General features: G+C 36.6%; 4 protein-coding genes across 6 annotated transcripts; 2 read left to right on the forward strand and 2 right to left on the reverse strand.

Annotated features, from left to right (window-relative positions):
* Positions 1–774: 774 nt before the first annotated feature.
* LOC107035818 (histone H2A) lies at positions 775–3,337 on the forward strand. The gene is made up of 3 exons (XM_015253413.2): positions 775–891; positions 1,002–1,209; positions 3,024–3,337. Exons 1-3 carry the CDS (start codon positions 870–872, stop codon positions 3,199–3,201), a joined length of 408 nt encoding a protein of 135 aa, XP_015108899.1. The 5' UTR covers positions 775–869; the 3' UTR covers positions 3,202–3,337.
* A 1,097-nt stretch (positions 3,338–4,434) lies between these two features.
* Positions 4,435–8,330, forward strand: LOC107035860 (UBX domain-containing protein 1-B). Its single transcript, XM_015253465.2, has 7 exons — positions 4,435–4,590; positions 4,690–4,743; positions 4,823–4,966; positions 5,693–5,944; positions 6,770–7,001; positions 7,181–7,361; positions 8,113–8,330. Exons 1-7 carry the CDS (start codon positions 4,535–4,537, stop codon positions 8,160–8,162), a joined length of 969 nt encoding a protein of 322 aa, XP_015108951.1. The 5' UTR covers positions 4,435–4,534; the 3' UTR covers positions 8,163–8,330.
* LOC107035861 (ribonuclease Oy) lies at positions 7,916–11,271 on the reverse strand. Of its 3 annotated transcripts, XM_015253466.2 has the most exons (5): positions 11,057–11,271; positions 10,565–10,943; positions 10,072–10,451; positions 9,409–9,949; positions 7,916–8,685 (listed from the first exon to the last, which is right to left on the reverse strand). In XM_015253466.2, exons 3-5 carry the CDS (start codon positions 10,131–10,133, stop codon positions 8,521–8,523), a joined length of 768 nt encoding a protein of 255 aa, XP_015108952.1. In that variant the 5' UTR covers positions 10,134–10,451; positions 10,565–10,943; positions 11,057–11,271; the 3' UTR covers positions 7,916–8,520. The 3 variants fall into 3 exon arrangements, with proteins under 3 accessions (XP_015108952.1, XP_015108954.1, XP_015108953.1); XM_015253468.2 differs by lacking the exons at positions 10,072–10,451; positions 10,565–10,943; XM_015253467.2 differs by lacking the exons at positions 10,565–10,943; positions 11,057–11,271 and having other exon boundaries at positions 10,072–10,545.
* Positions 11,272–11,888: 617 nt separating this feature from the next.
* Positions 11,889–14,205, reverse strand: LOC107035862 (ribonuclease T2). Its single transcript, XM_015253470.1, has 3 exons — positions 14,105–14,205; positions 12,876–13,431; positions 11,889–12,782 (listed from the first exon to the last, which is right to left on the reverse strand). The coding sequence occupies exons 1-3, from the start codon at positions 14,173–14,175 to the stop codon at positions 12,636–12,638; spliced, it is 774 nt and encodes a 257-aa protein (XP_015108956.1). The 5' UTR covers positions 14,176–14,205; the 3' UTR covers positions 11,889–12,635.
* Between the last annotated feature and the right edge of the window lie 462 nt (positions 14,206–14,667).

The following is a 14,667-nucleotide window of genomic DNA, read 5'->3' on the forward strand; positions in this document are numbered from 1 at the left end:
AGTGGAAAAACGCAATTCTGAGCCGTCCATCTGCCTATAGGGAACCCAAATTTCCTCAGGAATCGAATGGAATTGGTTTCAAGGCTCTATCTCTCATAGTTAATTGACGGTGAATTTAATTGTCCGTCGAGTAGCCTTTTTTTCATCCCTTAACCTCAATTAGGAGGGGAGAGGTGAATTTTTAATTCGCGGGCGAATGGTGAAAAGTCATTGTGCGCCGAGAAGAAAATTATTTTTTTCACTGGCCCATGACTTTTGTCGTAGTTTCTATTTTTTTGTTACAGAGATTAAGGGATGTAATGAGGATCGATTGATGGGGAATTTAATTCTCCATCACACCGTCTGTGTTTCATTCCTTAATATTAATTAGCCAGCAAATGAATCACCTGAAAAAAAATAAGAACACGTTGTGGATGAGGAGGGCATAAATTCCCCTCCGAAACTATCCCTACGATAGCGGGACTGTTACTGCTGAGTTACCGGCACAGGCAGCTCGCTCAGCCGTCAGATTCGACCGTTGCGCCATCTCTTTGTTGGGGTGATACTATTTTTTGCTTGCCGTCGCCTGAACCCCGAGATCTGAGCCTCTACTTTAGTCCATCCTCTTTGCCACTTACCGAAATAATCCGGATCCCTTTTTCGAATTATAAAGCCTCATAACTTCCCGAATTCCCGCTAGATGGACTCACCCCCGAAAAATTTCCCCATTTCCCTCTCTATGTCGCCTCCCGCCATTTTTCATCATTCATGACCCAATAGTTCCGCAAACGCGAGTCGCTTGGACTGTCCTCACTTCGCCTCAAACCGTGACGACGTTCAGTTGTTCTCTCGACGCTCAGATATCAGAAGACAAAAACCCTCGACCAAACATGTCTGGACGTGGAAAAGGAGGTGAGTATCGATTATCCCCTTCAACACAGCGGATTAAACCGATAATTAACGAAAATAATCCGATGGTTTACGATTAATTTCAATGATCTGATTATTTTTTCTGATTCCAGGAAAGACTAAGACGAAGGCAAAGACAAGGAGCAGCAGGGCTGGGCTTCAGTTCCCAGTGGGAAGAATTCATCGTCTCCTGAGGAAGGGCAATTATGCTGAACGTGTTGGTGCCGGTGCACCTGTCTATCTCGCTGCTGTGATGGAGTATTTGGCTGCTGAGGTACTCGAGTTGGCTGGGAATGCTGCCAGGGACAACAAGAAGACGAGGTAAATAGGCGGGAAACTCGTGACCGTTACGCCGGGCCTAATCACTCGCCTGAGAGAGGTCCCCTTTGTTCATTTCGTTTGGTTTGGCATTTCAATGGTCTCAAGGTCGAACAACATATTTTGGACAACCACTGTGTTCATTCTCTGGGAAACACTCGTTTTGTGATTATTTCTCCACGAATATTTTATTATATTTGACTGATTTATTTTATTATTCCGGGGGAATAGCCGGAATTTTATTATTCCGGGGGAATTTTTTGAAGGAATGGGATTTATGGGAGAGTGGGGTAATATCGACGTTTTTGATTTTTTTAAATGTTAATGACGTATTGCATTTTTGATGAAATGGATTCTTTTTCTCAATGGAATGTCTCTGAGAAAGGAATTTTTCTGAGATGTAAATATTTTAAAAAAAGTCTAAAGTATCCATTTTACGAAACTGTCCTCTATTTTGATTTATTCAGTAATTATTTGTTGATTGGAGGTTTGAGAAGTAAAGAGTACATTTTAAGAAGAAAATTCTCTATGGAAAATTTATCTTCAATCAGTGGTTTCAAGGGGGAACGTTCAGTTTCTTTTTGGATTTGAATGGTCTCAAGATCGAATAACATATTTTGAGAAACGAGTGTCTTCATTCTGAGAAACACTCGTTTTGCGATTATTTCTTCATGAATATTTTGTTTCATTCATGTTATTATTCCAAGGGAATTGGCATTCATTTTGATTTATTTGATAATTATTTGTCAGATGGAGCTCAAGGAAGGATTAAAGCGGGTTTAAGGGAAAATGGGAGAAAACTCTCTGTCAAGAACGTCTTTTCACATTTTATTCAACTTTGATAACTATATAATTAAATGATGGATCGGAAATATCGAAGTAAGAAATTTACATTGAATGAGATATTTAAGTCAGTGATTTTAAGAGAAAATGTGACTTGGTTTAGGGATTCCAAGGGTCTCAAGGTTAAACAACAAATTTCGATTGTAATGAGCCGACTGTATTTATTCTCTGGGCAACACTCACTTTGCGATTATTCCTTCATGAATTTTATCATCCCAGAGAAATTATGATTTATTTCGATTTATTTGTTAGTCATTTGTCGATTGAGGGGCTGAGGAGAAATGAGTGGGTTTAGGGAAAAATGTTCAGAGGTTTCTGGTGAGGATGAAAGCCTTTGAAGAAAAAATCTTACGATTTTCACTTTTTTTTTTCAAATGAAACGAATTAACGAAAACATTAAAGTGTGAAAAACTAAATGAATTGATTTTCTTATCAGTTTACTGTAGAGAATTTGAGGAATATTTACGAATCTAAAGGAGATATTCCTCAAATTCTCTACAAAAAAGTTCTCTCGACATTTTCTTCCAAAATTGATAATTATCAAGATTAATGGAAAGACCGATTAAAGTGGATTTATACAAATGAATGTAATTCTGCAGATGAGTTCAGTAGTCTCGAGTTCAAACAACTTTTAGAAACCGAGTGAGTGTTTATTTTCTGCGAAATACTCTCTTAGCAGTTATTCGTAAATTCGTGAAATTACGTGTATCTATTTATTCCAGGGAAATTCGGAATTTATTCACCCTTCTTGGATTCGATGTTTTGTTTCTCTATTCAATTATTTTATTTTCAAAAAGTATGTATGAGCCCTTTGCTTCACAATTTAAAACCTTCTGCTTTCGGAATTTATTAATGTTTATATGTCCCTCCTAACTACTATTTACCTATAGAGTTAATTTTTTTTTCTTATTGCACTACGGAGATAGTTCTACAATGAGAATGATGAAGTAAATTTTCTCTTGTTTTATTTGCAGGATCATCCCACGTCACCTTCAGCTCGCTATTCGTAACGACGAAGAGTTGAATAAACTGCTGTCCGGAGTGACAATCGCTCAAGGTGGAGTCCTCCCCAATATTCAGGCTGTCCTCCTCCCCAAGAAGACTGGCACCACTGGCTCTGGAAAGGGCGACAAGGCTTCCCAAGAATATTAACTACCTGATTATTAATTATTTAAACTGACTCTCTTTTGATATTATGATAAAAAAACATTCCTCGTATAATACCATACTTTTTTTTATCTACTTTTGATCTGTTCATTATTAAAATTCAACGTTAATACTTGACATTTCCAGGGGTTTAACCCTACTAAGTGTATTCTATGATGAATGACAAACGTATTGTTGATAAATATGACAAATAAATAGTTTTTCTGATAAATTTTGTTTCATCATTTTATAGACAAAAATGTTATTCAAGAAGTTGAAAAAATCTGGTTTTATTATTTTGTAAAAGTTTCATGTTCAGGGGAAAATGTCGGAATCTTTGTTTTTTATAGAAAATTATATTATTTCCAGGGAAGATCATTTCATAATTTTTCTCTAGACTTAGTAGCTTCAAACCAGTAGCGAAGTAGCAAACGGTACCAGTCAATTTTGACTATTGACCAGTTTTCAATGAATATCCCGGAGTTTAAGGGAGATAACAAAATTTTTGTTATAACCTTTTTTGTAGAGCCGATTGAGTTCTACAATAAATGTAATCACGAAAATTTCGCTATCTCCGTCAAATTCCGAAATATTTCTCAAAAACAACTGAGAGATAAGTCGACAAACCGTTTTACCACTTCGCTACTGAAATATTCACAACCGTTTGAGAGTATTTTTTTCAAGTCATTAGTCGATCTTTTATTTTCTATCAAATCCATTCATATAATTTTTGAAATAACTCCGGAATTACTAGGATTACGGAAAAATTTCATAAGACAATTTTTACAGGAAATTGAATTATCTACAAAAAAGTTTCATGGAATTTTCTTCTGAACCGAGTAGTTTTGGAGATATTCATGAAATTGTAATTTTTTTAGACAATTTTTTCTCCAATTCATTCATCTAATTTCATAAACAGTTGAAAATAACTAGATTCATCAGAAAATGTGAGAAAAACTTTTTTATATGAAATTGTAAGAGCTACAAGAAATGTGTTAACATTTTTCTCCAACCTAGCGCCTCAGAGAGATTCGCAAAAAAAAAAGAATTTTCTGAAAATCGACGTTAGATTTTTTGTTCTCCATGAGAATATTTCTCCATTTATTTCCGTTTTCATTTGTTACCCAATGTTGCAATGTTATCATAATACGAATTATTGCATTATACCGTGCTTCCCGCATTCCACTGCGAACAGCGCCAACCGCCACCGCTGACACCTCCAGTACTAAATATTATAGTTCTCGATTTGCACAAGAAATCACATCAACTCCTCATCCTCTCCCAAAAAACTGTGTTCAGTCATAAAAACAAACTCCGTCCCGTCGCACACACATTAGAAATGCCCTCAGCAGACGTTGCAATGCTCGTGGACATGGGGTTCACGTTGTCCAAGGCGTAAGTCCTCTAATTTCGATATCAAAACAATAACCTAACCTCAAACCCGCAATTCACCGGGGCTCTTCTGCATTCTCATCTCTCGTTGCTCTTTTCCAGAGAAAAAGCTCTCCAGATGACTGGAAATAAGGGTGTCGAGCCCGCGATGGAGTGGTGAGCGATAATTCATGGATAATATTCTTTTTTTCAATTTTTCTTCAAATTTCAGAATTGGAAAAAAATTTTGTTGTAGGTTACTCGCTCACTCTGACGATGGTGAACCCACTGCTGAGTCATTGCAGGTCCAGGCATCAGGAAGTGCACCTCCAGAGGAAGCGAAAGCTGCTGAGGCAGCTCAGGAACCGGCTGCAGAAGCCAAATCTCTGAAATGCGATGTGTGAGGAATTTTTTATTGTTTTTTCAGTTAAATTGAATGAAGATTTCACGGGTTCGAAAGGCTCTTGGAAAGTGGGTATTCATGGTGACGATGAGGGGTTCTCTAGGGGAAAATTACCATTTTTTCACCATAAAACTGTAGATTTTAACTGCGGAATTATTCTGGAATAAATTCAGTAGCGAAGTGGTAAAGCGGTTTAAGTCGACTTACCTCTTAGTTGTGTTTTTGAAGAATATCGCCGAATCTAAAGGGGATAATGGAATTTTCGTAATAACCTTTTTTCTAGAGCAAATTGAGTGCTATAAAAATGGTCTCAATAAAAACTTTGGTATCTCTCTTAGATTCCGAGATATTCACTAAAAACTTGCCAATAGTTAAAATCGACTTGAACGTTTTACCACTTCGCTACTAAATTCTAGGAGAACATTTCGAGCGTTCTTCTTTCAGGAAATTTTCTTCTGATATTTTGAACAAACATAAATTCTAGGAGAGCATTCAAGAGTTCTTCTTCTAGGAAATTTTCTTTTAGAATTTTCAAGAGTCAAATTTTAAGAGGACGGTTCAAGAGTTCTTCTTTCAGAAAAATTTTTCCTGAATTTTATGAAAAAAAATTCAAGAGTTCTCTTTAGGGATAGGCAATAATATCAGATTTTGGCAATATTAAAAAGGATTATCTCGTTATATTGTTAAATTAAAATCTCAAAATTTATGTTCTCATTTTTTCAGATGTGGGAAATTATTTAAATCCTCCCTAGAAGTGGAGTTTCACGCAACCAAGTCTGGCCACGATAGTTTCTCAGAGAGTCTAGAGGAGAAAAAACCTCTGACAGACGAGGAGAAGAAGGAAAAATTAAAACTATTGGAGGAGAGAATGAAGCAGAAGAGAAAAGAGCGAGAGGAGAATGAGAAGCAGGAGGCCTACGAGAGAGAGAAATTCAGAATAAAATCGGGGAAGGAGATTGCAGAGGCCAGACGCAGGTGATTATCATCAATTTATAAACAATTCTAAGCAATTCTCTATCAACAATAGAATAATAACAAAATTGTAATTAACGATAGGATTTAGTTATCGTGATTTATTAATGGCTAAGAGTACAGTTTCACTGCATAGAGAGATTGAATTCGTGGATTTTTCAATTTTCATTTAGGTTACCTCAAAAATTAAACTTAATTAATTAATTAAGTAAACTTAAGGAAATACTTGGGTCGTTAAGGGGAGACCGCACTGAAATTTCAAAATCCCAGGATCCTTTATTTAATCATACTTTATCATTTAATCATAATTTTTGAACGTACGATTGTTTGCATGGTTTTTCCTCAAGAATCCATTTCTATAAGTTACACTGCTCTCCGAAAAAACCACCGACCGCACAAATTGACAGTTTTTAATTCTTTGTAATCGAAAATTCAACCTGACAAAAATCTCTAACGTATAAATTTTTGAAATGTTTTTTTCGGTATGATTATCAATTTTCGCTTCTCAATTCTAAAAAAAATGGGGGGGAGGGGAGGGAATGCGTTTTCAAAGTGCAACCAACTAAATTAAAAAATGCGCCTTTTCCATTTTTTATAATTGAGGGGCGACAATAGCTGATGATATTCAAAAAACTATTTTAAAAATTTATACGTTGGGGATTTTTTTGGTTGAATTTTCGGTTATAAATAATTCAAATTTCTTGGATCAGGCGGTCAGAGACAATTTTGATTTCCAAAATTGGATTTTTGCGGAAAAATTATGCGAAAAAAATTAAAAATAGTACTTTTAGAAATTTTCACGTTTCTGTTGTTTTTCTCAATTCTAAGATTGGAGGAGTTAGAGATGAAAAAACTCCTGGAGCAACGAAAGCGTGAAAAAGAGGAGGATAGAATCGTTCGTCAGAAAATTCGCGAGCAGATTGAGGCTGATAAAGCTGCCAGGCGAGCTAAACAAGCTCAGGAGAGTGGACAGCCAACTGTTGTCTCTCCCACGAGTCCCACATCTCCTAGTTCTGTTGCGCCCGCACCCAAGAAGGATTACAATCAAACAAAAATTCAGGTAAATAACATCCCTAATTTGCGACTGTATTAGTAACAGGTGGTCTTAGGAGAAAGTGTCAAGAGAAAATTTGTGGCTTGAAATGGCCCTTGACATTATTTCCTGCAATCAGCTGTGAATGTTTTTAATTCTGATTTGATGAGGTTTTTACCAGTTTGTGCTTTCAATTTTGATTTCAGATACGTCTTACAAATGGAGAAACACTGACTCAGAGCTTTGGCTCCAAAGAGCAGCTGTCAGCCGTGCGTCTATACGTAGAAATGCACAGAACTGATCCTCCAGGGCCGTTTAACCTTATGACGAGCTTCCCTAGAAAAGTTTTTATAGCTGACGATTACGATGCGCCTCTAGACGTCCTTGGTGATTATTGCTACAAGTTAATGTCAGATTTCCATGAAAATTCAATGAAATTCAAAAATTTTGAGCAACAGAAAGACGAGAATACCTCAACTTACTTGAATTTTCAATTAAAACATGAATTGAACATAAATATTTAGTACTAAATTACGCAAAATTTTCTATTAAGGATATCCAAGTACTGTGGCTATTTTGTCTCCACTGAAATGTTTTTCTACTTTTGTAGTCGAACATAAGAGCTTTCATTTGAGCCCCATCTGACCTCAAGTTTCTGGAAATTTTACACTTAGTTTATTATTTAAACTTTGCAAGTCTAAATTTGAGAATAAGGTTTTCTGATTTATTTTAACTTTCATGGAATTGCGCTGAAATTCACAATTTCTATTAATTTTTCCACAAAATTTTGACTTCTCAATCCCGAAATTCTTTGGAATTTCTGTGGAATTATAGTATGGTAAAATTTTGCGAAGAAGTTACCGAAAAATTCAGCCAAAACTTTTTAACATCTCTGTATTATTTTTTTCGTGTATTATTTAAAGAAAAGAAAGCGTCTCATACTTTTCAACCAAACCAGCTAGACTTTTTATTTGTCTAAATTAGTTTCTAATATTAAATTTTGATATCACAATTTTACGTGTATTTGTATATGTTCAATATTTTGAGTATTTTCGATTATGCAATTGAACTATCAGGAAATATCTGATTGTTTTGAATCTCTCGAGGAATTACAACCGAAAAATTCTTCATTTGACAGGCCTGGTGCCCTCAGCTGTCGTGATTGTACAGAAAAACGCAGAAGGATAGGAGAGCTGGACTGATGAGTGAGAGGACACTTCCGGACAGGTTATAAATATGAAAATAATTTCTTAATTAAGTGATTTTTATCATTACTATTAATGTAAATGTGTCGGCATTGAACATGCCATTTCTTATTGGATAAAATTTAACTCGGGGGAGAATATTCCCGAGAACAAGCTTAAACTCCCGATTTATTTACGAGAAGTGCGAATTTCTCGAATCAGAACAACTGACCCAGTAAATATTTCCGAAGTGACCGGATCCGCAGACGAAAACCGAAAAACCTAATAGTATCCAAGAAATTTCCGGAATTTACTGCATGATTTTTTTTGCCTTCATCTCCTTTTAGAGACGAATGGAAGAATCAAATTACTTGAACTTTGTAGTCATTAGGTGGGTATTCAGGGTAATACACATCTCTTTCCCAAGGGCAATCAGTTGGGAAGTTCAAAACTTCATCGCAGTGGATCAAATTTAATGACTTATCGAAGCATATCCAAAGTTCCTCGAGATGCGATTCATTTTTCCCCTGGAAAAATCAAAGTTCTTTGTCAATTACGCGATTTCATGAGAAGATAAAGACGAAAAAAGTGAGATATTTCGTTTTTTATTGACGAAATACCTGATAAATCATTATTTTTTAATATTTTATCATAAAACCATTCATAAACTCAATAATTTTATGTCAAATAATGCACAAGACATTATTTTTCACTGTTACAACTCAACGAAAAGGACTTTTCATGGAGTTCCCAAACAAATCCCTCTATTTCATTTAGATCATAAGATTTTTTTTAGAACATTCAGGAAAGGGGACAATAAGCGATTTTATGGAAAAATACTTTTTCATTTTAAAGGTATTTTTTCAGGTTTCCAAATGAGACCCCAACAGTGTTATTTAGCCACAAAATATTGATGAGTAAAAAAGGTTCAGTTCACCTCATCATCCTCTATCCCGAAATAATGTGGAGGTTTTCGCATAAAAAATGCTACAACTCGTCTCGAATAATCATAACCAATTTTCGTTGTTGAAGCATCAGCAAAAAATTTTGCATGTGGCAGCAAAAATTTGCTTTGTGCGCACGAAATTTTATACTGCGTAAGTTAACTTTTATTTGTTCATAGAGCAACAGCACGCGAGTCGAAAGATTTGTTAGAAGCGAGACATTCTTTTTTTCCGGGTATCATCACGATTCATTATTCAATTTTCATTATTAAACCAATTTCTGTGATAGTAAAGTTGATCAATTACCGGTTTAGTGCTGCAATGCAACATACATCGTTTCCCCAAGACTCGACTGACTCCACTGAGAATAGCTCCAACTGAATAGTAATTGCCCGGCCGAATATTCGCGTTCTCCAGAACATTATTCATGTTGTGAGAGTCGTAGAGCTCTAAGGCCTTCTTGAAATACATCTCCTGTGTTTTCAATATTTCAAGCGAAGTAGAACACGTTCCATGCTTCTCCCACTCGTGTTTCCACACCGGTAACGGTTTATCATCATCGTCCACAGGCATCCACTCCAGCCACTTCATCTCCATTTCTGTTTTTATTGAGTCGATGGATGTGGGATCGAAGATGGAACTGTTATCGCAGTATTTCACGTCCAACGTGTGGAATTTCCCTGGCCAAAGACCATGGATCATCCAGTGGTTTCTAACAGTTTGATTGCAACTATCGGTTGTTTCTTGTTTCGGGGCTGGGCACAGGGTTGGTGGCCATACTTGAGAGAATACGAAATGATCGAAGTATATTGACTGCCTGGGGATGGCTGCCTGGCTCTGTGGGTACCTGAAATCAAATAGAATAATTGTTCTCGAATGTTTCACCACTTCGTTATCAATGAATTATTGCTAGATTGATTGATTCATAATGAACTATTTCTTCAAAGACAAGAGAAAGAACAACTTTACGTTTGAACACTGGCAAGGATCCCTAACACGAAGAGGAACCAGAGATTTTTTATGACTCGCATGGTGGAAGAACGTCAACTATAGTCGGACTGATAACATTGTGCTCCTCGCTCTACTCAATCCCCACTCACATCTATATCACTCACCCCTGATAACTAAAAGCACGCTTGACCTAAACCCACACTAAACGATTCTCTGAAGACAGAAAATAGATCTCGAATACTGAGGTTCGGAAGCACGAATTAATTGTGATTTAATCGCATCAAATCTAATCGATGATAAATCGGAGTCTGTAGCGGCTCTTGCTCATAATTGATAAATACGAAGTGGTCATAGTACATTGACACTGCCTGGGAATTACTGTCTGGTTCTTCGGGTACCTGAAATACAATAGACTAATTTTTCTCGAATGTTTCCTCACTTGGCTACTAATGAATAATTGAACAATCACAATGAACTATTGCTTCGAAGACAAGAGAAGGAACAACTTTACGTTTGAACGCGGGCAAGGATCCTTAACAAGAAGAGGAACCCGACATTTTTTATGAATCGCATGGTGGAGGAACGTTAACTATACTCGGACTGATGAGATTGTGTCTCTCACTCTACTCAATCCCCTTCACATCTACATGAATCACCCCTGAAACATAAAAGCACGCTTGACCCAAACCTACAATAAAAGATTGTCTGAAGACAGAGAATATAGCTCGAGTACTGCGGTGCATATGCACAAATTCATTGCGATTTAATCGCATCTAATCTAATCGATGATAAATCGACGTCTGTAGCGGCTCTTGCTCATAATTGATAAATACGAAGTGGTCATAGTACGTTGACACTGCCTGGGAATTACTGTCTGGTTCTTCGGGTACCTGAAATACAATAGAATAATTTCTCTCGAATGTTTCCTCCCTTGGCTACTGATGAATTATTGAACAATCACAATGAACTATTGCTTCGAAGACAAGAGAAGGAACAACTTTACGTTTGAACACTGCCAATGATTCCTAACAAGAAGAGGAGCCAGAGATTCTTTATGACTCCCATGGTGGAAGAACGTCAACTATAGTCGGACTGATAAGGTTGCGCCTCTCACAGCGTACCCTCACTCTATTCAATCCCCCCACTCACGTCTACATCCCTCGTCCCTGAAAACTAAAAGTACGCTTAACCCAAAGCTACACTAAAACATGCTCTGAACATAGAAAATAGATCTCGAATACTGAGGTTCAGAAGCACAAATGCACTGTGATGTAATCGCATCTAATCTAATCGATGATAACGGCTCTAGGGTCTCTTGCTCATAGCTGAAAGAATACGAAGTCACAGTACATTGACCCTGCCTGTGGATCACTGTCTGATTCTTCGAATACCTGAAATGAAATACTTGCTCTCGAATGTTTCACCACTTGGCTACTAATGAATTATTGAACAATCACAATGGACTATTTCATCAAAAACAAGAGAATGAACAACTTCAAGTTTGAACACGGCCAAGGATCTCTAACAAGAAGGGAAACCAGATATTCTTTATGACTTTCATGGCGGAAGAACTTCAACTATAGTCAGACTGAGGAGATTGTGCCCCTCACAGCATACCCTCTCACTCCACGCAATCTTCCCTTCCATCCATATCTGTCACCCTTGAAAATGAAGACTGAAAATACTGCTTCCTCAGGCCGAAAGTAAAAGATAGAAAACGTATCTCCAATGCTGAAGTTAGGAAGAAAGGATTTATTATGATTCAATCTCATCTAATCTAATCGACAAGAAATCAACGTTTTTACAGAAGTTCTTGGTTTGTTTATCACGTTTGAACTTTGAGAGTAACAACTACTAATTCCACTGGACTAGAAAAATTCATGTTCTGTAACGAAGTGGTGCAATTAAATTGTTATAGTTTTATGCAAAGCTGTCAATGGAGTAGGCTTGAAAGACATTTCCAGGTCTTCTTTTCTAAATCTCTTTATTATCAAAATCGCTCATTTCTTCTAGGAAGGCAACAGAATAAGTTCGATAGAGAAAATGAGATAAAGATAATACAACGACTCAGGTATCCAAGTCTTGCCATCCCCAGGAGAAAGTTTCCAGTAAATTTCCAATTTTTTTCCCTACATGAGGAAATGAAAAAGCCGGTGAAACAAAATATTCGTGACTTTAAATTATGGGCAATCTAGATAGCTAAAATGAATTTAAATTTCTTTGAGATACCTCATAACTTTAATCCAACAAAGCGGGAACGCGAGGTCCAATATCAAACTTCACGATTCTTAACCCTTCCAACTCCTCCCTTCAAGAGGTATATAATTGTTAACATTATAAATTTGAAATTTGAAATTAAATTCAAGAACGCATGGTATGGCAACTTTTATAACAAACTTTACTAGCCTTTAACGTTACCCAGGGTGCGTGACGTGGACGCAGCTGATATGTGAACCCCAAAATGCCAAAATAATGAAATTAATTTGACTAAGTCGCAGTCATTTAGTTTGACGAAAAGTCTACATAATTTATTTAGTTATTTCTTAAAATATTCGATGTAAGTATCATCAGATTCACTAAAGTTAGAAAATTGGTGAACTTTCTGGATAGATGACATCACGTGTATGTGAACACTTCTCAGGATAGTCAATATTCCCATCGCAGTCGGTCAGCTTGAATGACTTGTCGAAGCATATTTGGATTTCTGCGAGGTACGACTCATGCTTCGTCTGCAAGAGACAAATCATGAGTATAAATGAGCAATCGCTTGCTTACGAAACGCAACGTTGAACCTTATTACAATAGCAAAATCGATAGCTTACCGGATGGCAGACGTAACTGATAACACATCGTTTTCCCAGAACCCGACTGACCTGATCGGCAATGTTTTGAACAGGGTATGATTGTCCTGGTAGGATATTCACCTTTTCCAGGAGGTTCTTCACGTAGAACTTGTCACGGAGTTGCATTGTCTTTTTGAAGTACTTCTCCTGCGTATTGACAGGTTGAAGCATTGTTGAACATGTTCCATGCTTCTCCCACTCGTGTTCCCAAAATGCCTGAGATGGTTTGTTCTTGGCTAGAGTTGGCCATGTGGCATTCAGTTCTTTTTCTATTGACGCTATCGCCGTGGCGTTGAATCTCGCGCTATTATCGCAGTATGCGGGCTTCTTAGTATGTAATTGTGTCGGCCAAAGTCCGTGGATTGTCCATCGGCTATCGTTGAGTGATTTGCAAAGTTCTGACGCACCCTTCTCTTGAAACGTGAAACATATAGTCTGCGGCCACTGCTGGGTCAGCTTTAGAATTTCAAAGTGTCTTCCTGTTGAGAAATCCGTGATCTCCAATTCTTGCGGAGAATCTGGTATTCTGGGATATCTGTAATATGATGGATACTATTAAGAAGAATTATTGGAAAGTTGGAAGAAACATTAGAAGAATGCAGAGGAGATATCATTTCTAAAAAAAAAGCTTGAGCAATATCTCGAAACGAAAATGAAATAATAATTGTCCAAATCATTCAGATCAAATTCGGAATATTTCCGAATCTAAGGGAGGTAGCGAAATTTTTGTAATTACATTTGTTGTAGCAATCAATCAGCTCCACAAAAAAGATTATAACAAAAATTTTGCTATCTTCCTTAGATTCCGAGATATTGATTGAACACTTGTCAAAAGTCAAAATTGACTTATCTCCTTTTACCACTTCGCTACTGATTTTATCCTGCTGTAAATAAAAATTACCGTGCCGGTAGAGTAAAAATTATTGTACCGGTAGGGTAAAATTTACCAACCATTCTAGAATTTTCGTTGTTATCTACATAAAAATTCTGTGGACTGGAAGGGTAAAATTTATTATGCGTTAGGATAAAATTTCTCTAACGTAGAATAAAATTTGATCATCATATATTAGTTTTTACTAAATTTCGGGATAGAAATGAGAAAACGATGACTCATGATACACTTTTATAGAACGGCAGGATAATTTCTGTAAAAAATTTCTCTTCATGTATGATTATTTTGAATTTTTAAGCAAATTGAGTAACTTTACGTTTCGACTCTGACAACTAGAAGACCTCCGACAATCAGGAGAAAGTAGTGAAGATTTCGAGAAGTCCCCATTTTTGAAAGCGATCCGTGACAAAAAGAAGTCCTTCCCCAGCTATTAAAATGCAAAAACTATAACATTGCTAGTGCTCTGGCTCCCTTTTATGTTCTCCGATTGTCCGATTATCATTTAATACTTTAATTGCTTTCTCGTCTTATCATTCATCTTATCTGATTTCTTAATTAAACATTATCGAATGATTAGCGTGTACAAGACTTTACGTTGGCGAAATTAGCAGAAGACGAAACTTGAAATACTGCTAATTCTAGTTTCCAAAACTTTACGTTTTCGTCCCCGCAATTTCCATTTGCACCAATGTTAAATTATTTTTTAATGCCATTCATTAACTATTGACGAATTGTGTTCATAGCCAAGAAGATTTGTTAATAACTACAGAGAAAAACAGTTTTGATTTTCAGGAACGTCATTGATTTTCAGAAATTTATGCCCAATCATTAGGGGTTGGAAATAATCATTAGCAATTGTGAAATCAGTGAGTGCCAAAT

This window comes from Diachasma alloeum, unplaced genomic scaffold, assembly GCF_001412515.2.
Source record: "Diachasma alloeum isolate Michigan unplaced genomic scaffold, Dall2.0 Dall_scaffold_00201, whole genome shotgun sequence".
NCBI lineage: Eukaryota > Metazoa > Arthropoda > Insecta > Hymenoptera > Braconidae > Diachasma > Diachasma alloeum.